This window comes from Pagrus pagrus (assembly GCF_965226575.1).
Source record: "Pagrus pagrus genome assembly, chromosome: 18".
Lineage (NCBI taxonomy): Eukaryota > Metazoa > Chordata > Actinopteri > Spariformes > Sparidae > Pagrus > Pagrus pagrus.
Window position 1 is genome coordinate 7,087,399 of NC_140202.1, and position 25,598 is coordinate 7,112,996.

The 25,598-nt window shown below is 41.7% G+C and overlaps 1 protein-coding gene across 1 annotated transcript in view; it reads right to left on the bottom strand.

Annotated features, from left to right (window-relative positions):
• Positions 1-25,551, bottom strand: part of atp10d (ATPase phospholipid transporting 10D) — a 31,493-nt gene extending 5,942 nt beyond the window's left edge. The window contains exons 1-14 of the mRNA XM_084381231.1: positions 25,024-25,551; positions 18,174-18,511; positions 17,453-17,647; positions 11,534-11,738; positions 10,852-10,937; positions 9,668-9,774; positions 6,451-6,582; positions 6,235-6,347; positions 4,376-4,628; positions 3,034-3,248; positions 2,021-2,212; positions 678-1,356; positions 442-548; positions 44-170 (exon numbers count right to left, since the gene is read on the bottom strand). Coding sequence (XP_084237357.1) covers positions 44-170; positions 442-548; positions 678-1,356; positions 2,021-2,212; positions 3,034-3,248; positions 4,376-4,628; positions 6,235-6,347; positions 6,451-6,582; positions 9,668-9,774; positions 10,852-10,937; positions 11,534-11,738; positions 17,453-17,647; positions 18,174-18,460 — 2,698 coding nt within the window. The 5' untranslated portion in view covers positions 18,461-18,511; positions 25,024-25,551. The remainder of the gene's footprint in view (positions 1-43; positions 171-441; positions 549-677; positions 1,357-2,020; positions 2,213-3,033; positions 3,249-4,375; positions 4,629-6,234; positions 6,348-6,450; positions 6,583-9,667; positions 9,775-10,851; positions 10,938-11,533; positions 11,739-17,452; positions 17,648-18,173; positions 18,512-25,023) is intronic.
• Between the last annotated feature and the right edge of the window lie 47 nt (positions 25,552-25,598).

The window sequence follows — 25,598 nt, forward strand, 5'->3', positions numbered from 1 at the left end:
TATTAGCTGTCCATGTGTGAGCTGCAGAGAGCAGCTCTCTTACCCAGCAGGGTGAGGTTGGTCTCCAGTCTCTGAGCTGAGTCCAGCAGCAGCTCCTCTCTGTTCTCTATACTGCTCTCTGCCAGCAGATGTCTCTTCAGCCATACCTCGTACTCCTCCTCCTCCAGAACCTGCTCCACACACACAACCCACAGGGCTGGAGTCACTCCTGAGCAAACATGCTCCCACATCACAGTACAGAAATATTTAGAAGTAAAGGCTATAGAGGTCAGCAAAATGCATTTTGATCTGTCGCCCTCGCAGACTTGACATGATGACAGTGAACACGTCCTAGTACGTACGACGGAAGTCAGAGAAGGCTCAGTAGTAATAATATGCGATGGAAATGTATTTTTTTTTATAATGTACATTACTCATTTGTTCCACCATCTGAAAAGTTACCTTTTTAGCAATGCAGAGTGTGCGGAGTCCGTCTCTGGCATAGCTGTCTAAATGTTTTTGTGTTTGTTCTCTGACGTGACTGTAGATCTCCTGAGCCCGCTCTGCACCTGAACACAACAGGGGGACACACAGAATGACAGTGTTATGGAGGAACATTGTGGATCATGTTAAGTCAGGAGACAAAATTCTTCAGTCAGGGTGATCCTAGTATTTTCACCTACATTCCTTCTTCCTACCTTTAGGTGTCTCAGTTAAGTCCATGATGACAGAGTCGGCTCCCTTGGTGTAAACCACTACCTGCCCTGACAACGGGTGGCGGACCACCACTGACATCCTCTTCCTGTTGGAGTCAAAGGGCAGGATGTGGAGCAGCTGGACAGCCAGAGAGCCGATTCCTGGCAGATCCACCAGCAGGCTCTCTGCAGAGCGCCCCCTCAGGGTGCAGCGGTACGCCTGTGCTGCATGGACCAGAGCTGCCTCGTCCGGACTCTCCGCCTCATACAGCAGTTCATCATCAGTGTCACTTTCTTCTTCTTTGCTCAGGTCTTTGCTCAGGTCCTCCACCTCCTGCCTGACCCCATCAGGGTCTGTCTTTGAATCCTCAATATCATCCTCTGTCTCTTTCTGTCCAGCATCTCCTCCGTCCTCTCTGAACGATGAGTCCAGTTTACGCCTCAGGTTGGAGGATTCCAGGTTGCTTTCTTGGCCCGTTTCTGACCCGTCTGCGGTGCTGCTGGGGGGAGTGGAGAAGGTGAAGGAGCCAGTCTTCCCTCGAGAAAACAGCCTGCTGGTGAAGCTGCGAGGGCTGCGTCTGATCTGAGGAGTGGAGAGGGCGGAGAAAGGAGAGAAGCTGAAGCGCTGGAACATCAGCTTGATCTCCTCCAGGGACTTGAGAGGTGTTCGTGCTTCAGGCACCTGCAGGGAGGAGAAAAGAACATGGAATCATTTCCTGTCAGAGATCTCCTGTGCTGAACTGTTCAGTGATCATTTTTTATAAAGATGTTGTGCTGGTTTCAAGTGAAATTCTGAAATTTAAACGCCATATGTGTTGTCTCTCTCTTTCTGTTTAATCTCATCTGATGCTGTTGTGTCAAACAGTAATCTAGGGTGCAGACAGCAGCTAAACTAATGCAGGGTCATAGGATAAGTGCAAAAGAAACAGTTTATTTATTTTAACTGTAAATCATGGTAATTACAGTATAATTTCCAAATGTAGACCTAAACTATATTCCCTATAACTATAATTATGTAAATGTATTTACTGATTACACTGTAAACTTTTACCACAGTAGTGATGCAGTTGTATCCATAGACACAGCAGAAAATATGTGTTACCACAAACTGTTACAGACCTCCACCGGACAGAAAATACAGAATGAGGGTTTGATTTAGGTGTAAACTCAAGCATTCTCGGTCTAGTCTCAGTTGAAGGCCATTTATGTATGTCAGCTCGGCTCTATCACCATAATGACTGACTGACATCTCATCATGCAATAAACCAGTTCAAACAATGTGAACAGCTGAACACATTGTTTTGGAGATCCGACCCTAACATACTTGACGGATGTCATCTACTCACAACATGTCGAGGCTGGCTGGGCGACGACACCACCACGCTGTTACAGATGGCCAGAGCGAGGAAGAAGTCAGTGATGTAGGTGAGCTCCAGGCTGCAGGGAGCCCCAGAGGAGCCGTCACTCAGAGGCTTCACGGGAGAACAGAGCCAGCTCAGCTTCCTCACCAGCTCAGGGTCTGGTACCACCTCCTTCGCCTGAACACACAGATGCAGGAACAGCAGAGCTTATCCATCGTGGCTGGAGCACGAACACATTGTAGATCTCAGGAAAGTGTAACTACCCATTATCGACTGTCCTGTCCTGACTTCAAGTTCCTTGTATAGGTCAAGCTCCAAAAACACTGGGTCCTATATTTCCCACAATGCAACTAATAGTGTCTTCTTATTTAATCGTCCCTGTCTCACAAACAGACAATTCTTTTCATCTCCACACCTCTAAAGTGTAAAACAGGCTAAGATACCTTCATGAGTGTACAGTAAAAAGGACCACACCAGTGCATCTGTTGGTTTTAGCTCATCTCAGTCATTAAATCACTTATTATCGCCCCATCTGCAGTTTTTACTGATTTCCTCTGACAGGAACACATTAACTCAAACAGATTTTAATCAGATCAAAAACACAGAAGTGTTTTGTGATTATGGCAGTTTACAGGAAAGCAGAAGTGATGAACGTGCTTTACATAACTATGACAATCAAGAAAAAGGTGGAAAAAATGCAAATTAACTGCTGATTATACACCAGAGTCAACACATGAAATGTTTCTTATTTATCTATTCATGTGACTTCCACCTGTTTTTAAACATTTAAGATAAGCAGAGAGAAATTATAAATTCTCAGTTTGTGTTTTCAGACATAAAACTGCATCGTGGTTTATCAGCTTGCAGAACAAATACAGCTGCATTAGTGTCAATGGATTTTCAATTCAGGATGAGACACAAATAATGTGTCAGTAGTGTGTGTGTGTGTGTGTGTGTGTGTGTGTGTGTGTGTGTGTGTGAGTGTGTGAGAGTCTGACCACGCGGCTGCAGAAGGCGCTGGTTCTGGGCTGGATGTGATTGGACAGCCTGTCCTCGTCCTCTGACTCTGCGGTGAGCGTGTGCAGGGACACGGAGCTGCGGTTGCAGCTGAGGGAGCGACAGCTCAGAGATTTACGACTGCAGCCCGACCTGAGCGTCACAGAGCGACCGGCCGCCTCGTTCTCCTCCGCCTCGTACACCTCCAGCCTATGAGCTGACACACAGAGCGCTCACATCACTACAGTCTGTCACACTGGGTCTGTTGAGTGCACACTATACTGAGTGCCAGTGCAACACAAGCTGTTGATGATTCCCTCAGACATAAGTAATGTATAATTAAATCAAAATCAGTGGTCCAGCCTTTTGTAACGGTGAACTCTCCATTCTTAATTTGTTGTCATTCGCCTTGATTGTTTCATTTTTTAGTTTCACTTATATTCCCTTCATTTTCTCTTTGTGTCTGACTTATTAAAGTTACATGCTTGTTCTTCACAGTCGCTTTATTTGTAGTAGTGAATGTTTTAAAAAGGTTCAAATATTAAATAAAAAGTTGATTACAAATAGAATGACTACAAAAATGAGACCTGCATTGAAATGAACTAGAATTTTCCTTTAACATCATATGATTTCAAAGCTACTGCTGAACTGGAGGCCGGTGAACAAAGAATCCTGACCTGACCTGCACTCGGGACGTCCACACGTATTTTGGCCTCAGTCTCCATCTGAATTCTTTCACATCATCTGCCAATATAGTCTGATCCAATACTATATTTATATAAAAGCTGATTAAGTGTGAAAGCTATCTGGCACACTGAAATAACAGCTGAAGCCTATTAAACTGGGCACACCCTATCTTTCACACGTTTCAAATACTGAAATTCTCAAATCTCAAATCTTATCCATTGATAAGCTTAAATGATTATTATTGAGATGACAGTGTGAGGTGAAAAGGACAGGTGCATTCAGGTGCTCTAAAGCTACCAGAGGTTAGTGAGGGTAAGATCACCCTCTGGTTTGGCTGCTCACCTACACAGTCAACACAGTCAACAGCTGGAGCAGCAGCAGTGAGACACAGCTCATGGATAAACCCTCAATGCCCAACTGGGTCAAAACTCATACCAACCCAGTCATAACTCGAGCTATAACGTGATACACAGATTTTTAAATTCCGTGCGACTTTCACTTCCCGAGGATATCATTATCTCTGATGTCCATCACAAGCAAACGATAATAACATTGCCCGTCCCACCATACTGGCTGTATTTGTTTCTATTAAAAACCTCACTGTCCAAACTGGATCGCTGCTCTGATGAAAGTTAAAGTCGTAGTATCAACACTTACCATTTTCCTTATGAGGATATTCAACCCCATATATGCTGCAACGGCGGAACACCATCTTGTTCTCTGTCAGCGTTCCCGTCTTATCAGAGAACAGATACTGGATCTGACCCAGGTCCTCAGTGATGTTGAGAGCTCGGCATTGGATCCTGGAGTCCAGCTGCTCGTTATACAGGGCCAAGTCGTTGTGGATGAAGTAGATCTGGCCCAGCTTCACGATCTCAATGGACACGTAGAGAGAAATGGGGATCAGCACCTGTTGGACAGAAACTGATTACACCTTCTGCATGATGCAGTTATTGACATGACAAGTACTTCTGAAGCAGTAAACTAACCAACTACTATATGTAAACAAAACAAAACACAAATATATTGAACCAAATAAACAGGGAAACTGTGCCAGAACAGACTCAGATTGAAAACACAACCACCTCTTTCATTTCAATGAACCTCTGTGATGATGACGCCAGCGCAGGAGCTGGTCACGTGACAAAAAAGAGGAACCGGGTTCAGCTTTAGCCACAATGTAATGTGACGCCTTCAGGCAAGACGCTGTGTTGGCCAATCAAACACGTGATGGCACACATTCCTCACAGATCACTCTTAGCGTAAAGTAAGACTGTTTATCTCGTAATCACTGTGACGGAGGATAACATCACTGTCATTGTGGGATCTTTGAATAGCCTGAAGGTATTATACTGCTTTGCAGTGGTTTCATGTCTGTCCCTTTAAACTTATGAATCTGCTACATGTACATGTGTTGCATTATCTCAACGGTACCTGAAGGAACACACAAATCAGCACTGACAAATTAGAAAAAACAGACAGATATAGTTTGTGACAAAAGATACACACAATTTCAGTAAGCAGTGTTCGGGGGGGGGGGGGGGGACTGTAATCACATTCTGTCTAAGTGCCGTATCGTAGGCAACTGGACTTGTTTCAGTTTCACATCTCATCCAAGAGGATGTGTGGGGAGATGTGCCCCACATGAAGGCCAGTTATGACAATGACAAGTGTTACTCTTCCTTAATTCAGTAATCACATTACAGTTACTTATCAAAAATGTATGTTGTTACTTGCATTACATACATTCTTCAATTATCTTCATAAAAGGAAAAAAAAGCCATCAAGCAGTGTTTTGGTGCTCGCTTGGGCATCAATCTCCTGACCTCTCCTGATATCTGTGAACTTCAACACAGCAACATGTGTAGTGAACCTGTGGAAAGGCTGATCGGCCTGAACAGTCTTGTGCCGACTCTGAGGAGGAACGGATTCTCTGAAACAATTTGTGGGATGCCTCCGACTATAGAGCCATGGTGATGTGAGCGAGCAACTTGAGCAAGTTTGTCTGATTGTGTTTGACCGGTCGATGCAGTTTTATGTCATTTAAGAGCATAAAAGAAAAATCCTGTGTATGCCCTCCTTGTAAGGATAGGGATGTGCTGATATGTGGGCATATGTAAAGTTTAATGTTATATTCTTAACTGACATTCACATGACGATGTTGCAGAGTAACGCAAAAGGAATGTAACAAGTAATGCTACGAGGAGTAAAAAAGGTAATCATAACTTTTTTTTGTTAGAAAAAGTCATGTGTAAATAACCCTGACGTTGACAGACATAACAAACAGGTGTTGAAATTAAATTTGGTGCAGGTTTTTAGCTGCTGTCTTTAGTGGGAGAAGAACTACATATGGATATTTTATATGTATTCCATGTTCCATGTTTTAAAGTGTGTTGTGTATTCTTGTATCTTGTATTGCTTGTTACCGTAAAAAAACAAAAGGTGTCATAGATATATAGTTGGAGCTGGTAAAATACTTTTTTTCTGGCCTGAGACTGAAATGGTTAACAATCTACCTGCAGCACAATGATCATAGTCCAGAAGACATAGAATCCAGCGAGGGCAGGAGACGTCTCTGTGTCAGTCTCAAAGATCGGGTCTTTGAGGTTCTTCAGCCAGAGGCCGTGACCTGAAAAACACCACGACACCAGAGCAGCTCGTCACTCTCAGTAACTGATGATTAAAGCTGGACACGTTTGAGCGGTGCGTCGTCAGTCAGGGTGGATACACACCTATAGCAGCAGTCAGACACATGATGATGAGCAGCAGCACACACCACAGCACGTCTGTGTTCAGACGTTTCTCCAGCTGGCTGCGCTTGTACCTCGGCCCACTGTTGTTCATCATGGCTTTAGTCTCGTGACCTGAGTCACACAGCAGGAAGAGAACAGACACAGCCACGTTATACAGACCATTATACTGAAGGAAGTACATCAGCCGAACTTGCTTTCGCAGGAGTTTTACATGACATGGGCATTCATCATAGCTTCATCCCTCGAGACAACACATTACATCTTTCTTGGTGGTTTGTTTAGGTGTGAAAGCTGGCAATCACATTCAGGTGCACACCAACAACCACGCAGAGTAGCTCCAGCATTAGGATATGGAAGCCATGAAGTAATGGCCATAAAGAGTCAAAAAGTGGCTGAATGAGTCAAAATAAACTACAGTGTGTGTGTTCAATGAAGGAACATGTCACCCAGTGCGACACTAATGTGTTTTTAAGAGGTTTTTTGTGACAAAAACAGAGAAGATGGATCAGGTTGTGATACACACAATAATTTTTAGCAGGATACGTTCATTGTCGAGAAAAAAGAAGAAAAAAAACGTGGAATATCACCAGACTTACTGTAACTTTTATATACTATTCACATGATCGAATGATATAGTTAATCTTACTAGGGACTTACAGGGACTGGCTTAACAAGGAAGTATAAAGGGAGCTACACTACACTCCCCAGCACTGAAATATCTGCACACTTTCTGAGGTTATTACTACTTCAGCAGGCTGCTAACCAATTGAATTAAGCAGCATTCTGCTGTTAGAGTGTAGCCTTTAACATAATGAACGCAGGACCACTTGATGAGAGCCACCCTGTCTGTAAATCATTTGAGTAATGCTGTAATGATGCTTCTCTGAAGGTAGGGTACATGTCAACGCCTTGGCAAAACCACTTTACTTAAAGAAGGCTGTTTGTGTGACAGCAAGTCATAAAGGCATGCAGAGGAGGCAACGCAGACATGCCATCAAACTGCAGTCAACATTAGTTGTTTGTCTGATTCAATGCGTAACGGGAGGAAGGTTTGAAATGGAGACAAAACGAAGCCTAACACAGGAGTTAAAAAAAACAAAAAAACTACACAAGTCTATCTAAACAATCTGTCTTTCCAGCTCAGAGAAGCACAACTCAGGCTTAATGAAGTGAAGAATTTCTGTGAGTGAATAAAGTAAATGGCTCCATGACTGCAGCATCACGGCCGTCCTGCAGGACGCTGCTCTGACTTACATTCTGCTCTGAGCAACTGCCATCGCCTGGAATATCTTACTGCTGATAAATAAAGGCATTATGGTGATTGTGATCACATTTGCTCATGATTAACCATAACAGCAGGGCATGGTTGCTTACCGGAGCATAGAAAAATGTAGTTTCTATATCAATACAGTTGTGGTGGGGCATTTTGAGCATATAAGGATAATATAAATACTATTTATTATTTAATAAATAGGAACAGTTCAACATTTTTGGAAATAGCTTATGCTCATTATTTCAGAGAGTTAGATAAGAAGATGGATATCAGTCTCCAGTCCGTCTGTCAGGCACGGTGCCAGGATTTCAGTTTTGGCTGGGCCTCATAATTACAGAGCTATGTTAATAATGTTTGCCTTCTTTTGACAGTTTCCAGTCTCAGTAAAACAAACATGATTTCATGCTGTGCAAGGCAACTAGTGCATCTGCTTGATTATGACACTGTTAACTCTTTTTCGAAAACATGATCAATGCCAAGATAACTTCTGACTTTCCTGCGACCATTTATATTTATACCGAGCGGTACGTGTTAGTATACTGCTTACATGATGTGAAAATGTAACACGAGTACTGTAACAGGACCTGCATACAGTTCAGAGTTGGTAGTAGTGGTGGACGCCTGCTCCCACTCACCTGACTGGTTCCACTTGTTCTATCTCTACTCTCAACAGACACAAAGCAGCTGGGGTATTTTTTGGTCACACATCATAACATAGGGATTCCATATATTGAGACAAACCTAGCATACAGACTCTATAGGCTCTGTGTGGGAGGTTGGATCAAGCGGCTTACATGTAGCATGTCTAGAATGGCTGGAGATAATCTGGGCGTTGGCTCAAAGCTGCAGACGGTTACATCTAACATGAGACCATGGTACAGAAGATTTTTGGGTTCATTGGAGTCGGAGGTCACACACTGTACATAATGATTATTTTTGCACTTGTGGTATTTCACCTATTACAACCACGTTTAGAGAAGCATCATAAAATAATAGAGTGTACCAGTTGAGATCAGAAGATGAAGTCTCACTCAAACTCACAGATCTCATCTCAAACTGGTCATCTATATGTGGATACTGGTAAAAAAAACTGATGTTCCTGCAGTTGTAAATGTGTGTAGAACAAACTGCAGTCGAAGTGTGATCGATCAGCAGCTCATCTAGAGGAGCACTGTGATCAGATCAGATCTGCCACGAGGAAATGCTCAGTGTGACCACATTCTTGTGGTAACTGCAGCTTCCTCTACCTATGCAACTGTTAAAAGAGAAGCCGTTCCTCTGCAAAAACTAACTCACTGAATGAATGAATGAATGAATGAATGAATGAAGCAGCATCCCTACCTTATTTGCATATTGTGATTATAGATTGCAGGCATAATAAAGATAATAACAGTGGGTATTAAGGTGCATTACCAGGTGCAAATGCAAAAAGGTGTGTTTAAAATGCAAACAAGTCTACTGGAGCATAAAGGGAGTCAACAAGGAGTTCAGATCTGACTGTTTTGTATAACAGACCTTCCACTGACACAGAGGCCTATGATAACATGTCAGAGGGGGGGTGGGCTTTTCCTCTCTGCACTGGACTATACGGTTATAAAGGACCCTGAGTTGGCTGATGTTGTGAAAATGATCCCTCTAGACGCCACTTACACCTGTCACGACATGCAAAATGAACTCGAGCTGCATTAATACACTCAGCAGTGTGGTGACTGAGGCTATGGTGGAGGAAGCAGGCAAGTCCTATTACACTTTGAAAGTACATGGAACCCATGGCCCCAACAGGTGCTTGGGACTACAGGACAAAGGGATGATGACCATAAGAGGACACCTTCAGAGTTTATGACATTAAGAAATACATACTTGTAATTGAGAGCTCTGTAATAACTAGTAGTCAGATGTTTATGAGTGAGTCAGTGCTCTTACCAGCGTACACTACGATGCCCACCACAGTCTCCGTGTTGCGGATGGTGCAGCTCCTAAGCAGGAGGTTGCTGTTATGGAGGCCAACACGAACCCCATTGGGGTGTTCCCTGTGAAACAACGTGCATATGTATGTTTGGAAGACAGCTAAAAGTGTGTTTGAGGCAGTGTGATGGTTTAAAGTAGGCCTTACTGCACTGATTGGTGGAAGCCACATGCAGGGACGTTTGTCGTAAACATTTCCTTTACTATACTATTAAAACATTAATAAATAAATATGAGCCCTGTGTATTTGATTTCTCAAAGGAGATAGACAAGAGCAATTTAAAATGGTTAGCAGCTTTGTAAGTTTGTGTACAGTGTGACCCTGGGATCATTTGATGGCGACATTTTTATGAAAACTTTATTTTTGTGTTTATCAGCTGATAAACACACGTTTTTTTGCACAGGCATGATATGTTACAGTTTAACAATGAACTCTGTTGTCTAAAATGACATCTGTGCACTGAAACTTCACTGGAAATTTAAGAATTTCAAATTATCTCAAGCTCAATCATTTTTTCATTATAAGCTAAAAAAAAAAACCTGTTATCAATACAGTACATTTGTAACATTAGCCAAATGGTACATTGGGCAGGTTCTGGTAGATATATCTTTATAATCTGATAAAGATATATCAACATAGCAGCCAAACTAGAAATACTGCCTCCTTGCACCAGCCAAGTTGCTGTTGCTAAGCTATGGCATTGGATAACAGCCAGAACTCATGGCATGTGCGTGCCAGATGTGTTCAGTCACTGTAAGGTCAGAAACATGGTCCATGCAAGTAAGCCAGTGCAAATAACAATGCCTTGCCAGCTGGCACAAACAGGCGTCCTTATTGAACCTACTGTGCTCTTATGCACAGGTGGAGATAACACAGAGCAGTCATAAACTGGACAGCTGCATGACGTGTGTGGAGGAACGTTTACTGCTGTTCCTACTGCACAGAAGGAAGAGATAAAGAAATAGACAAGGAAAGAAACAGGAGGTGACAACGTGTCATATATATGCCGAAACATTTGGACATGTTCAGCTAGAGCTTCATCGTTCATGCTATAGTGCCCGCAGATGCAGCTCGTGCTTGTGTTGTGTTACTACCTCTTGACATGGATCAAGTTTTTGGCCTAAGATGAAGAGAAACTCACATGTAACCTCTGAACCTGCTGAGATCATTGTTGGGGTTCTCACACTCGATACGACTGTGAAAGTTCTCAAGGGTCGTCTCTCCTCCCTGGAACACAAAACAACCTCCATCAAACCTGCAGATAACACATATGTGATAATGCAAACCACAACTGGAGGGACATGACTCAGGGATTTGTTGCCACCGCTGTATTTGTCTTTACTCTATACGCATATAAATTACATTTCTTGTATTTGTAATAGTTGATTGTTGAGACTCATTTCAAGGTCATCAGACAATGATGCTTTGTTTGGGGGGGTCAGGCCAGCCACCAACCCAAAGTGTTGGTATTTGTTTTACCACTAATATGATAGTTGAAAGTATTGTTCTTTGTTGTAAAGTTGCATTAGCTATAAGAATTACATTTGAGGAAAAACTGTTTTTGTAATTGGAGTAAAAAAAAAAACAGCTGCCAGTGAGCATGGCCTCTGAGGAGATGGAGACCAGTTTGGCATATAGAACAAGACTTCATGGGAAGTTTAAAAGAAGCATTCTCAATGGAAACCACTTAGTTCTCAGAGGTATGCAAGAACACAAAGTTAATGACAATGACAGAAAAAGGGTGAACAGATGCCACTTTGCTCTGTGGGCCACAAAAGAAGCAAAGACACATCTTATATTCATCAATCTCTTTCATGCATTACCTGCAATGGGAGGTCCAAAACCACCTGTCTTTGTTTCAGGTTGGTCTCTCCGTCCAGGTTGGCGGTCTCAATATAACAAACCCCACGAGGGTCAGATGAATACAGCAGCAGCATGTCAGCAGGGATGATTTCATTGCAGGACAGACGGACAAAGTCTCCGACTCGCACATCCTTCCAGCACTTGTCGATGTAGGCTTTCTGCTTGCTATGGGACAATATGAGTAGACACAAAGGAAGATTAACACAATCTTGAGCAAATGTTTGAGTAGAAAAAGAGACCACCGAATGTCCTTTGAACATGAGATTACAGTGTAAATTAACATTCTGATACGGCAAAAAGATCCAGAGTGGTCAGCATTATTTTTTACTTTCTGGGTAGTGTACAGAGAGGCAGTAGTGGTAGTGAACAGTTACTCAAGTACGCACTTAAGTACAAGTAGATGTACCTGTACCATGGGTCTCTTCTTGAGAGAGAGAGAGAGAGAGAGAGAGAGAGAGAGATTATTGCTACTAAATTTTTAAAAAGCTGCAAGCAAGGTAGGGCACACCGACTCTCACATAAAGGTACTGTAGTTAAGACGTAAGGTAATAAAGGCACAAGGGAAATTTATTGTAGTTTTTTAGACAAGGGTTTAAAAAACAAAATAATGATCAAGTCCTTGAGTCCTGCTACATTTATTTTTTTCTATGATGTGTTGAGGATTAGTTCAAGAGTCTCACAGCCCGGGGAATGAAGCTGCTCAGTAGTCTGGTGGTATGGCAGCAGATACTTCTGTATATTTTGCCAGATGGCAGCAGTGTGAACAGACTGTTGCTCTCAAGTAAAAGCAATAAGAGAGACCAATAAGAAGGATCTTTGGTCATCCCCTGTTTGACATCCTCACCACGGCTTAAAAGAGTCTGAAAATTAAGTGCTTCACCTGGTTTAAGAAGTATTTCTGCTGTGTGTCACCAGCAGTGTAGCAATGGTAGTGGATGCTGTATTTCCCAATTGCGGAGCCCAGTTGAAGCTTATACAATGAAAACAATATAGGGCCTAGGTGGAGCCTGGTGGTAGTGTACACCACAGGGTGACAGCAGAGAGAGAAAAAAAAAAGATGTTAAAAATGGCGATTTCCAGCATCTAACTACAGTTCTAAGTCATTATTTACCTTTGGGAAAGCTGACAAACTGCTGTCATGCATCCTGAAACTTGAATAGAATTTGTCTGCTGTCTTGCGGTCGAACACACAGGGTTTGAACCAGCCAGCATCCTATGAAGAACTACTAGCAGCTACGGGCGCGGTTTAGGGGTGATGATCAGTGAGAGAAGTGATGGTTCGAAAAAAACAATGGTGGCTCCTCAAGAAGTTAGCTTAGATGCTGCTATAGCATCAGTTATACCAGAACTGGAGAGTATATTTAATTGAAATAGGAGCAAAGAACAGCACTAAAGACTATCGTGTTGATCTGGTTGGTTTAAGTTAACCAGTGACAGATAGTGTTAGGCGGAGTGTCTGTCCAGTCAGCTAGTATTTTTGGAAAGTGTCCCTTTTCCAAACAGTTCCCAAGTACAACTTCCCAGATGGCTCTGCGTAACAAACCACCTGGGGAGTCAGGTTAAGATGCAAAATCAAGAAGAGCTAAAAAGCGTTACCATGGAGGGTGTCTTTGACAAAATAGGTGTGTTGAGGGGAAATCTGTTGCCTCAACGTTGGCAGGACTCTGGTAGCGCAAAAATAGCCCTACTTGTTTTATGATCCTGGTTCTGATGTTGTAACCTGATTATACAACTGCATATTAAAACACGGACAAATAACATGGTGACATTGACAAAAAGAGGAATACAAAAGGACATTGGAAGCAGTCATTACAGTCAAGGACTAGACTTAAAGACCCCTGTATGCTTTTTGTCCTGATCGACTGTTCCACTCTGAAATTTAAGGCATCACAGTCTACCATTATGTCTACTGAAGGCAGCTACTGGTTGATGGTTTGGCTCCAGCTGTTTACATACAACAGTTTTAATTTGTTGGCGAGCAGAACAACATTCTTTTGTCCACAGACCATAATTTGGATTTCACGTAGTCTTCTCCACGGGCAACAATTTGGAGTTCTACTATGCAAAACAAATTTTCAGGTGAAAATAAGCAGAAAGACCGCAGGAGGAGGACACAAGTCAATCAATGTGAATGATGAATACTAGTTTGAACAATATATGTTAAGGCTATACTGCTTGACTATACAGTTGAACCTTTTATTTGGCTTTTGACCACAGAAACAGTGCCAGTCTTTCTAACTATAATGTACATGAGGTCTGCATTCCTCTTGAAAGTTCAGAGAACCCACTTATGATTGGCAGGTATTATTCCGATGTGATGTGATGCAATCAGTGGTTAATTATTACACTCACAGTCCAACACCATTTCCAGGCAATGACTGAAATACAGCAGGGCAGAGCTGAGGCATTACCGTCAGTGAACAGTATTTACAATGTAAGGTCAGTAGGTAACGTCCAACTACTCCCGTCTTTTATTGCAATCTAAATATAGCACTGACATGATGAGCCGTTTTTGTTTGTCTTTACCATTTAAAATGATTATTTCAGCTACAATTATGTATTCTTGGTAGCCTGGATGTGCAGCTGCCATGTAAGTTTATTTTCTTTTTTAACTTTCTGAAAATCATTTTTTTGATTTGTATAAGTTTGATCTTTTTTATTGCTATTATAATAGGCTTTTCTGTGTTCAAAGTAAATATATATTTACTTTTTAGACTGTTATTGCAAATTATTACATAATTCACACACACACACACACACACACACACACACACACACACACACACACACACACACACACACACACACGTCATGTGAATTGATCATGTGTGAATAAATAAATACACTGTTCAAATAACAGTTTTCCGTTTGACTTTCTCTTAAACATAATAACTAAATAGTTGGGGAATTGTGACTGAATATAGTACCAGTCAAACTGAAATGAATACTTATCTAAGAAACTAAAACTCCAGCATAAAGAACAGTTAACAATAAATATTTACTAAGAATTATGGACGGTGGACAATCCCACACAATAGTATAAAAGTTGTTGGGCAGGGTTTGTCTAGTAGAAGTAGGCTACGTCTTACATTCCATGACGTGAAGACAATCCTTTGTTAAAGGTTCATTGACCGACTAGTTGATGAACTTTAATTTTGTTGCCTTACTGGAAGTCTTGACTTAAAATGGCATAAAAGAGTAATGATCTGATCCACTAATTATATTCCTTCCAAACCTTGATTTTTTTTGCCCAAAGGTTTTGTATCCATTTCAATTAATTCAATCACCTTTCTATTAACAATATCACTTGTGAAACTACAGCTACAAGAGAAAGCTAAAACAAAGGAGCACACAACTGATCACAACTATCTTTCTTGAAACATAAAATGAGATTTGTCCAGACTTTTTTTACGTTAAAGGGGAATATACAGGTCCACAAGAATAAGACATGTTAGAAGTCGTTGTGGTCACATCAAACTGACTAAAAGCCTACCTGCTGTAAACATGGCAGAGAAGCCTGTTGATCAAATGATCTGACTTAAACCTGCGGTAGTCTTCCCAGATATCCTTGACAGCCGTCGCTGACAGCACCAGTATGATAGGAACCAGAGCGATCTCTGGCTGGAAGGCCTCCACCACAGGGACAAAGTTGAGCGCGGTAAGGAAGATAAAATAGACATTAGCAAAGCGATGGAGCTGTTCGAACAGATTCTTGGGCAGGAAGGAGAGGACAGAATACTTTGTGGTCCGGATCTTGTTGTTTTTATACAACTTCAGGAGTTGACTCAGTTCCTCATCCTCTGTGGAAGAAGGTACTACCGTCCTTTTCTTCCACGGGCGCTCCTTGGTAAAATGAGAAGGATTCAGACGATTCAAGCTATACATGAGTCAACTGTTCCAGTGGTTTCAGATCCGCCGCCCAGTTGGTCTCCACTTAGAAGCCTTCGCTACCTGCAACTGTTCTCCAGCTGTACTTGTATTTCTTCTTTCATGTTGTCCTTAATTCCAACAGACCAGACTGATGTGGAAACTGTCTGCCTATCGCTCCTAAGTAGAGGCATAGACATGGCAGGCAATGTGGCAATGGGAGGGATGAGTGGATGGTTAACTACTTTGATGACGGAACTCATCGCCACTCCTCTGCCTCATGCTGTAAACAAACTCAAGGTTCAAGTTTTACAACGGCCTCAAGAGACTGTGTAATCAGATAAAGGAGAAAGGAGTGACGGAAAGCAGCAGCGGGAATTGTGCCATTATTGATTTCCTGACGATCCTTCAAGATCAGAGCAGATCATATTACTGTCTATTCTAACATATTGAAATGATGGCTCTTCCAACTTATAAAGCTACAGACATAAACACAGCCGGACACAGTTATACTGAGACACAAGAGGTACAAGGGACAAATAAATAACAGAACTGGGGAATATATTTCATTGAAAGAAGAGCAAAGAAAAATTTTCTTGATGGAAAAGATGTTTTCGCTCTGCTCTTGTCTGACTCCCTGTAAGAGTTTGATTTAACAACTGGCTATGCTGAACCTCATGTGATTTTCCATCTGCTTGGAGGCAAGCACATAATGAATTATCATTTTGGGGTGAACTTTAACTAAATGAGTATCCTAAACAGAACAATAGAAATATTAATCATTTAGTTGCAACAAATATTATAGAGAAACAACTGAAATGCATTCTTAGTGAATCTTTTACAGATAAGATCAGTATGAACATTCTGCGACACTAGTGGGCAAATCATTACAAATGTTAATGTTGACTCTCAGAAGAAAAGAGTGAATAAATCATTTGTGAAAAAGTTTAAAAAGACCTTTGTTAACCCCATAATTGCATCAACCCCTATCTGAACAAAGTGTGTGACAGGAGACCGCTGACTGTTTTACCACTGTTTCCTGTTTACTGACTATAAACAAAAAGTCAACGGTTTAATTTGACCATGACCACAACCTTAAAATAGTCTCTGTGCTAATACTACATCACAGTGGTGACAGATCAGAAAACAAGCATGTGAATTTGTAACCGTTTTGGAGGCCACTGACACAATGTTCTGGTTCTAAGGGAACAAGATCAGAAACTGCTCATGTGGGTTATTTTGGAACAAAGTCACATAAGACCCGTATTGTCATTTAGTTTGAAAAAAAACGTGTTCTGAAAGGGATTACATCAACATATATATATATATATATATATACACATATATATATATATATATGTTGATGCATTGCAGGCACGGTGAGCAAAAGAAACCAGACTTTGCAGCCACCTTCACTTTCTTTCTGGCATTCTCAGCCCCCCTTTACACCTCCCTCAGCTAAACTACAAGCATATATATTTATCAATATGTATATGTGTGTGTGTGTATGAGGGAGGTGTAAAGGGGGGCTGAGAATGCCAGAAAGAAAGTGAAGGTGGCTGCATCCAAAATAATGAAGCAAAGTCTGGTTTCTTTTGCTCACCGTGCCTGCAATGCACTCACTGCATAACTGAAATTCCCATCTCAAACACTAATACGAGTGACAGCCAGTGCTTGTCTGCTGTCTGAATGAATGAGACACAAGCTGTGGCAGTCTTGAGGCTCATGCTTGACTGGTCAGCTCTGTGAACCTGGGTGGCAGGACCTATGGACCTATAATTACTTACTATGCTGATTAGTAGTTAGATCGTTTGGGTGTTATTCGTCCAGGTTTTCAGATATCAGCCTGAATATTCGATTTTACTTGCACTCTTTACTTTTACGCTTTGTCCTGTAGCATCACCTAAAGACCACAAGAGATCATCTCTTTTGTTAAAGGTCACAGGTTTCACAAGGACAGATTCCCAGCAGAAAACAGGAACTGGTCGTTAAGCTCATAGAGGTTGACTCACCCACAGAACACTTGCACTACATTGTTGTTGACCTTCTTGTCGGACAAGTAGCGCCTGTAATCTTCTAGGGCATCTTTGATGGCAATGACAGTGAGAACCACCAGCAGAGGAATCATGGTAATTTCCTTCTGAAAGGCCTCAACAACTGGCACCCAGTTCAGCAACGCCAGGAAGAGGAAATACAGGTTGGCAGCCCTACAAAGGAAGGCCCAGCACAGCAAATTAGTATGTAGAAACAACAAATTTACAAAAGACCAAAAAGTGCTTCCAGACCTACTAGTGCTACTAGACCTGGAACATCATATTTAATTTTGCTCGAGGACCATCATTGCAACTGACCAGTCACGTTTTTGTAATGTCACAGCTTTTGCAACTCGCAATATATATAATAATATGTTCAAACCGGGATACAAATGTCGATCTCCCTGCATCAACCCATAACATCACCATGGTTTGCACCAACTGAGACTGTCACTTGAGATGCAAGCAACATTTTGTTATGATGTTCCAGGAACAACACGAAAAAAAGCCAAAAATCTATGACATCAAAACAGTGCGATAGGTCAGTTTCAATGATGGTCTAGGAACAACAACATGGCAATTTCAGATAGAGCACCAATTATCATGCCAGAAGGCCGGTTCTCACTAGCAAATCCTAAAACCAAAAAAAATATTATTTCATAAATTTCTTTTGCTGTGCTTGCACAAGTAGAAATCTGACCTGTGGAACTGCTGGAACAGGTTCATGGGAATGAAAGTCAACAAGCTGTACTTGGTAGTGCGGATGGCGTTCCCCTTATAACCTTTGGACACAGCTTCGTACTCCTGTTGGTGGAGCCCATTATGGGCAAACACCCTTCTCCGCTTTCCACTGACTCTCTGCGGGGAGCTGTGGGCATCCAGGGAGCTTTTGTTGGGCAGGCCATTGGGGGCAGAGTACCAGCCTCGCTCCGAGTCTCTTTCCAGCAGCTGCCGACAGCGATGCTGCACCCAGTGGAGCCGCTCCATCTATGCAGCAGAGGCTCTAGCTGAGCTGTGAGAGTTCACATCATCTTCATCCTGCAGAAAGAAAACCACAAAGTCATATTTCTCACTAGGTTGTTCTTATCCAGGCTGTCTGCAAGTTTAAAGGATCAGTCAGGGGTTATTCTGTATGTTTCTACTCATAAAAACAAGCAAACAAACCGGTTCTGCACTTCCCCTGCAGTTCAGTTCTGCCTTTTTTGTTCCCTCAGGATAGTGCTTTTAATTAACATTTAGAAAATACATTTTTGACATTTGTGAATTGATTCTGGATCACAGGAAATAAGATTCTAGATTCTTATGCGACCCACCCCTACACACAGTACTTGTTAGAGGGACACTTTCATCGTTGGCTTGGGTCTTCACATGCGATCTGATGACGATGAGGTGATATGTAATATTAACAGAATTGTCATTTAAATTGAGTGGAATGAAACAATCACGTACAATAACGTTCATCTCTCTCCTACTTTGAGTGTACATGACTAGATTCAATGCAAACAGGTGCATTGGGATATGAACCAGGGAAAGTATAGGCTAATCATTAACTTGCTGAGTCATACTGTATCCTGTAGTAGAGCCATTACATGTATATCTTTTATCAGTTTAGTGACAATACTGATAGCCTCAAAGAAAGACAACCTTGATTTAACGGGCTGTTCTGTCATAAAGGTCTTTAATAGTACAAAGAGTGAGAAGTCAATAACAAACAAGTCAAAAACATCCGAAAATGTACTAAAATAATCAACAGAAAGAAGAGTTTTAACATTCTGATGTCTATGTATTGTGTTGCAGATACTGTATGTCTACTAAAGTTAGCATGCTAACCAGCTAGCCTGGGCCTATCTTGGTCCAACACTCCTGTGCTAGTAGTGTCAACACTAACACTCCCCTGGTCCCCAAGCTCCCAGTCCGAACCACTACCTGCATGACTAAAGGAGCTCCTGAACTACCTAAATGCAGCTACAGTCAGCAGCAGTTAATCTGCTGCTGCCACCTATTTATATTGAGTATGAATTGGACAGGTGGGCAATTCTTATATATTGCACCTTTAACCATATAACAAGAGTGTGAAAAAAGTAAAAAATGTTGTGGCTGGATGGTAAAAACAATTGTAATCCTGGGCTTTGCAAAATTGTTTGTTATCAATATTGTACCAGTTGATATGGCACAGAAGACTAAAACCCCACAGTGTGAGTGTGAAAGAAACTGTGAAATGCTTTCATATGATTCATTGTCCATATCAGTGCAACACCGCCCTCTTTACAACAGAGGAATGTAGGCTACACACAATATGACACAGCCAACACACTAATGTATGAGCACATGAAACAGCAGGCCTCGTGCCTCCTGTGTGGAACCTCCAGTATTTCTGGTAGGAACCTTTTCTGACACATTTCTTCACATACTGAGGTCATTTTAAATAATTCCTCCAGGAACTGTACCGACAGGACATGTGAGTGTCACACAGTCTACAGCAGCTAGCCTAACAATGCTTCATTCTAATGAGCAGTGTAACATTACACACAGAGAAAAGCAGGAACACTACATGCTGGTTCCTCTGTACACTGGTTTGGTCATCTCAAAGTGAAAATCCAACTTACATTTACAAAAGCAAACAGTCTCGGTGTGATCGGGGCCAAAGTCTCTTCACACTGCAGTCAGCCCAGGACTAAAAAACATTCTGAGAATGTTTATTCATTCTTAGACCATTCTTAGCCTCAGGCAAAGCAAACTGTTAGCCCCAGGATTTCACACTGGCACAATCCTCAGAACCACTAGTGGAGTCAGTTCAGGGCTTGGCGCTAACTATTTTCCAAAGAACCACGTACTCCTAAGTTGAAGAACCCCATAGGAGCGCATACAGAAACTTGGGGGCCTAATGATAAAGTGTGAAATTACATGTTTTACCCTAATAAAGGAATATGAGGAGATATTTACAAGCGAAACAATATAATTTTTTTGAATACAAAAAGTGCACTAGTTGTTTTTTTAAATGTCTGATTCAATGCTCAAACAGTGTTGTTCAAAAGGAGGTAGTGTGGAATGAAAACTGGAATCTGAGACTCAGTTTGCGTCTTCACTGACCTCCATATTGAGCCACCCTCCCAAACCTTGACTTTATTCGTGGCTCCTGGAGACCCTTTCACACTGACAGGTGGATCCCATGACTTATCGATCAACATCATTGGCTAGTTTTGTGGCAGACTGGACAGCATTGGTCCAGCGCAGTGACGCTATTTTTGTCATTGCTGTTGTGTGAAAGAAGTAGTGGCTCATTCGGCTGAGTTTTCTATTTGCACACACCCTCCTAGTTGCAATTTACAGTTCGCACACATGAACTTTTAGTCGCAAATGCAAGTGTAATGCATGCACTGTCAAACATCTTTGTTTTTCAAACAATGGAAAACATCTTTTCCATTGAGGAAAGGCTTCAGAGTTGTTTTTTGTGTTTCTTTCAGTTAAATATTCTCTTCAGTTCAGATATAACAGATGCAAAAGCAGGAGGAGCTGTCATTGTTGTTGTCAAACCAACAGTCGCTTCTCTCGTTGGTTGTGACACCTAAACTAGTCCGTAGCTGCCAGTTGTTCCTCAAATGATGCCGATTAGTCCGACCTCTGTGTTCTTCTTCTACAAGTGCATTGTTTGAAGCCTGGTGAGATGGATCTGCAAAATCACATTATCACGGGATCTCTCAAATCGAGCTGCCTCACAACGTAATTGTAATCAATATGGAGATATTGAATATTTTGGGCACTGATGTTGTAAAAGGCACAGAATGCAAAATGGGGTTAAATGCATTCACAGGGTCGAAAGGACATGGGGTGGATTTGGATTTGAATCTGCTGTCATGCATTAAATTAGGCCTTCATTACTCCGGATCATCTCATCCAGTTTGAAAGCTATCCTCTCACTGTAATGTGCTGACCGAAAGGATCTGGATAATCTTTTTCAAGAGGAAACATGTTTCTGGCATGAAAGTGAAAGTATACAACATGTTGAATATGCTGCCTGCAACATTTCCTCTTATATTCACGCAGTAGCTAACATCTTAGCACAACATGTAAAATGTAGTAAAGCCAGAAGTGCACCTCCTTAAGTAACAGCATGTAGCTCTCTCACAGGGCTCTGTGGCATGTCTAACCTGCTAACCATCATTCTTAGCACATGGGTGAGATAATGACTTACACTGAGAGGAGATAACAACTGAGACTACTGCCTGTGCACTGTATCACCTTCTTTTATAACACCACAGTTAGAGATAGGACAATGTAAGATTTAATTGCAGATCTCATTGTAAGGGTGATTATGAATATCCTTACAACTGTCTTGAAAATTCTCTCTAGCTCAATAACGTACAGTCCTGTACTGATTCCCTGACTCATGGATGTTCATAAAAAAATGTGTGTTCTATCTGTAGTGCTATAAACATATTTGTTTCTTAACAAAATGTGATGTAAAGTGATCCCAGTATGTTTTAGTGCCATTTTAAGGGTTTGAAGCACATTTGTATGATTATTGGGATAATATCGTGAATCACAGTTATTTTGGCCAAGATCATCGTGACATAAAAATGTAATATCGCACCTGCCCAAAGATGTTTTCAGTTCAATTATGTCGCTTTTTTCTTGAATATTGGAGGCTTAAAAGAAGACATAGTAGGAAGAATTTGTGAAATAAAATCTAGTGGAGTACCATGACAAACATTTTATCAGTTAATTCATGACCAATATAAACAAATAAATCATTTGACTTTTTCACTATATCAAATGGACTATTGAGAGTATTTTCACCATCCTGAAAGACTGAAGGTTGTCTTTTCCCTTTGTAACAACTGAATTATCACTTTCCATGTGGTTTCAATATCTTTGGAAAAACTCCTAAATTCTTGGATTTGAGAAACTTGCCCTGGCTTTGTCCAGAAGGGCAAGTTTGTCCTTTAACTGCAGAAATCTGACCACAATGGGTCTGGGCTTTTCAGATGATGACACTGATTTCCCAATCCAGCGAGCCAATCAAGCTCTATTTTCAGATGATCCACTTGTAGTTTTTCGCTGAATAGTTTTCTCACTTTTTCTCCAGATACAGGTGGCATGGTGTCATCATCAAGGCCTACTAAGCCCAAAGTTCAGCAGAGTAGAGACAGAAGCCTCCACACAATTACAAGTAATGTCCACAGATTTACTGAAGAGAGTAGCTTTGTCTCTTCCCAATTCAGTCAAAAACAGAAACCTGGAGTTCGAAGCAGGATTCCATTAATTATCTTTGGCTTGAAAACCAGCCACAAGTTCAAGTTGTTTTTGTAGCCAAGGAAGAACGACTTACAGTCTCTGCTCAGCTTCAATCTGTAATGTTGAAAACTTCAAACCAAGCCAGAAACCTTGGTGTGATCATGGACTCAGACCTGAATTTCAGCAGCCACACTAAGTCAGCCTACCATCACCTTAAGAATATATCCAGGATAAAAGGACTTAGCTCAGCTACAGATCTGCTTTCAGTCCCTAGAGTCAAAACTAAACATGGAGAAGCAGCATTTAGTTATAATGCACCACATATCTGGAACAAACTCCCTGAAAACTGCAGGTCTGCTCCAACTCTCACCTCTTTTAAATCAAGGCTGAAGGCCTTTCTGTTTGCCACTGCGTTTCATTGAAGCAGTTACAAGGCTTCGAACTGCACTGTGACTTTTATTGTTCAGTCTTGTCTTATTCTATCCTACTTGTTTTTAATGTATTTTTAAAGCAATTTTTAATTTCTTTTATTGTAATGTGTATGCCCCTGTAAAGCACTTTGCGTTGCCTTGTGTCTGAATTGTGCTATACAAATAAACTTGCCTTGTCTTGCCTTACATAACTGAAGGGCTATTCTCTGTTTTTGTTGTAACTGTTGAATATTTGACCCACCCTTTTCAAATAAGGAGTGAGTAAGTAAGGATAGGCTAAACACTAGAAGGGTGGTTGTCTGAAATCGGTGCCCTTTAACTCCCCCAGACTCACTTAAGGTTTTTCAATTGAAATAATCCACCAAAATGCTTGTTAATCCCATGAATTAATTAATTCATATGTGTTTGCAATGGACTGCAAAAGAAATTAAAATATTAATTGTATTTCTTAAAAAAATGTGTAGTCTTTCTTTACAATACAAGTGTTTTCAAATGCCCCTTGACCATCATCACTCTTGCACTGAATATTACAGAAACAAAGATCTAAAATGATACAACATATTTGGTGTTACTACTGTTCTATGTCTGCCTACTTTAACTTGGAAATATAGTTTTTCTAAAATATTGCAGTATTTACACGTCCCCCCACAGAATAACTACAGGCAGAAAACAAACCATCACAACGAACAAAATTAAAAAGCAGAAAAGATTCATTGTGGACACGAGGAACTGGCTGTTCCCTCCCCAGACCTGCTTAACAACCATTCACACCTGGGCTCACCTAGCCTCAGAAACCCACATGAAGGCCGGTTTGACCATCGACCCACAAGTGGCCCTAACGACTCTGAAACTCAGAGCTCACACGTGTCCTTAATGACTCTTTAAAAGCCTGCAACTCTCCTCCAGTTAGTTAGAACTGAAGAAGCCTCTTGGATGAGAGGTGAAACATCTTCAAGAAACTGAAGTCCAGTTGCCTATGATACGGACTTAGATTTACCATGACCTGGACGACTGAGAACCTTCATCAACATGACTGATGAGTGCTTAAATCACTTGCAAGTATGGTTCTGGAGTCCAGGCAGTGCACTTTGGATCTTCTCACCAGCAGGCTACACTCAATATAGGGGTTCTGAATGTGGGTGGGAATCAGGAACCAACCTGTTTAAGCACAATGACTCCATCAAAGCACAAAAGTCCGGCAACTATAAGAGCAAAGTTGTATGGGAACATTCATGGTAGGATTAATTGCAGGACTGGGCATCAGACTGCTTTAGTTTTTATGTATCTAATAAATGTCCCACGACTTCTGTAGTCACTTGCCTTCATATATCTTAAAAGCTGCATGTTAATGTCAACCTTAGCTGTTGCAACATCTCTGCAGAGATGTTAGATCTGTCTCACAGTGGACCTGATCAGCATCACACCATCTCTTCTTACAGCTACAGGAAGGGAAACTTGATATGTGCTTTATTGTGTAAGAGAGAAACAAACACACTTGGATGTGATCACGCACATCAACACAATACCAGATTTGATGAAATTCACTTCCGCGAAGGTTTAACTGGACTCAGAGAGACCGCACCATCTCGTCTAATGAGTGTTTCTGACTGAAAGAGTCTTTAGACAGGACTTCAACCCACTTGTTACTATAATGGAAGCTCACAAAAAACATGCTGTGATCATAATAATAATACGGATAATGAGCTGTAGCGCAGTTTTATCCCGCAGGAGGAACTTCTGAGACACAGAGCGTTAATATGCGTTGTGCTACTGTCGCTGAGCAGCGGACAGTATGAGCAGGAGGCCCGCAGCCCTCCGCCGTCTCTGCACTGTCCACCATACTGACATGAACACACCGCAGCTGAGGAGACAGACGACACGTACCTTGCTCTTTGTTTCCAGACGCTGCCTGTCGTGTGTCGCTTCCGTCACATCACTGTGCCTCCCGATCACCGTGCGGCAGGCTGCCGGAGGACCTCCCAAAACACACCCGCCAACCACCCTGAGGTGCGAAGCAGGATGTGAAAGTCTAGTCTAATTCCCCGGCTGCGGCACCTTCCGTTTTCCCCGTCCAAACAGAACTCTTCTGACAAACTGAGGAATTTAACATTTCCCTCACAGCAGCAGTGGATTGCAAAGCTCACAGGAGCTGATAGGATATGGGTAATAATGGGTTTGTGTGATCCATTCGGCATCCGAGGGATTCATCGTACACATCTGAAAAATCTGTTTTAGACGTTTTCAGTCTGCCTGTCGCCAAATATCAAGGTCACGCTAAATTCATAGATGCTGAAATGGAGTTCGGATTTCCTCCATGTCGGTCTGTCTGGATGTAAATCACCCGGCCGACAGCGAAGCGCTGAGAAATGATTAGCGAGTAATATGTGTGGCACATAATTCACATCCACTAACGGTGTGAGCAGACCGACTCTGGAGACGATGACGTTTCCTCCCGAGTC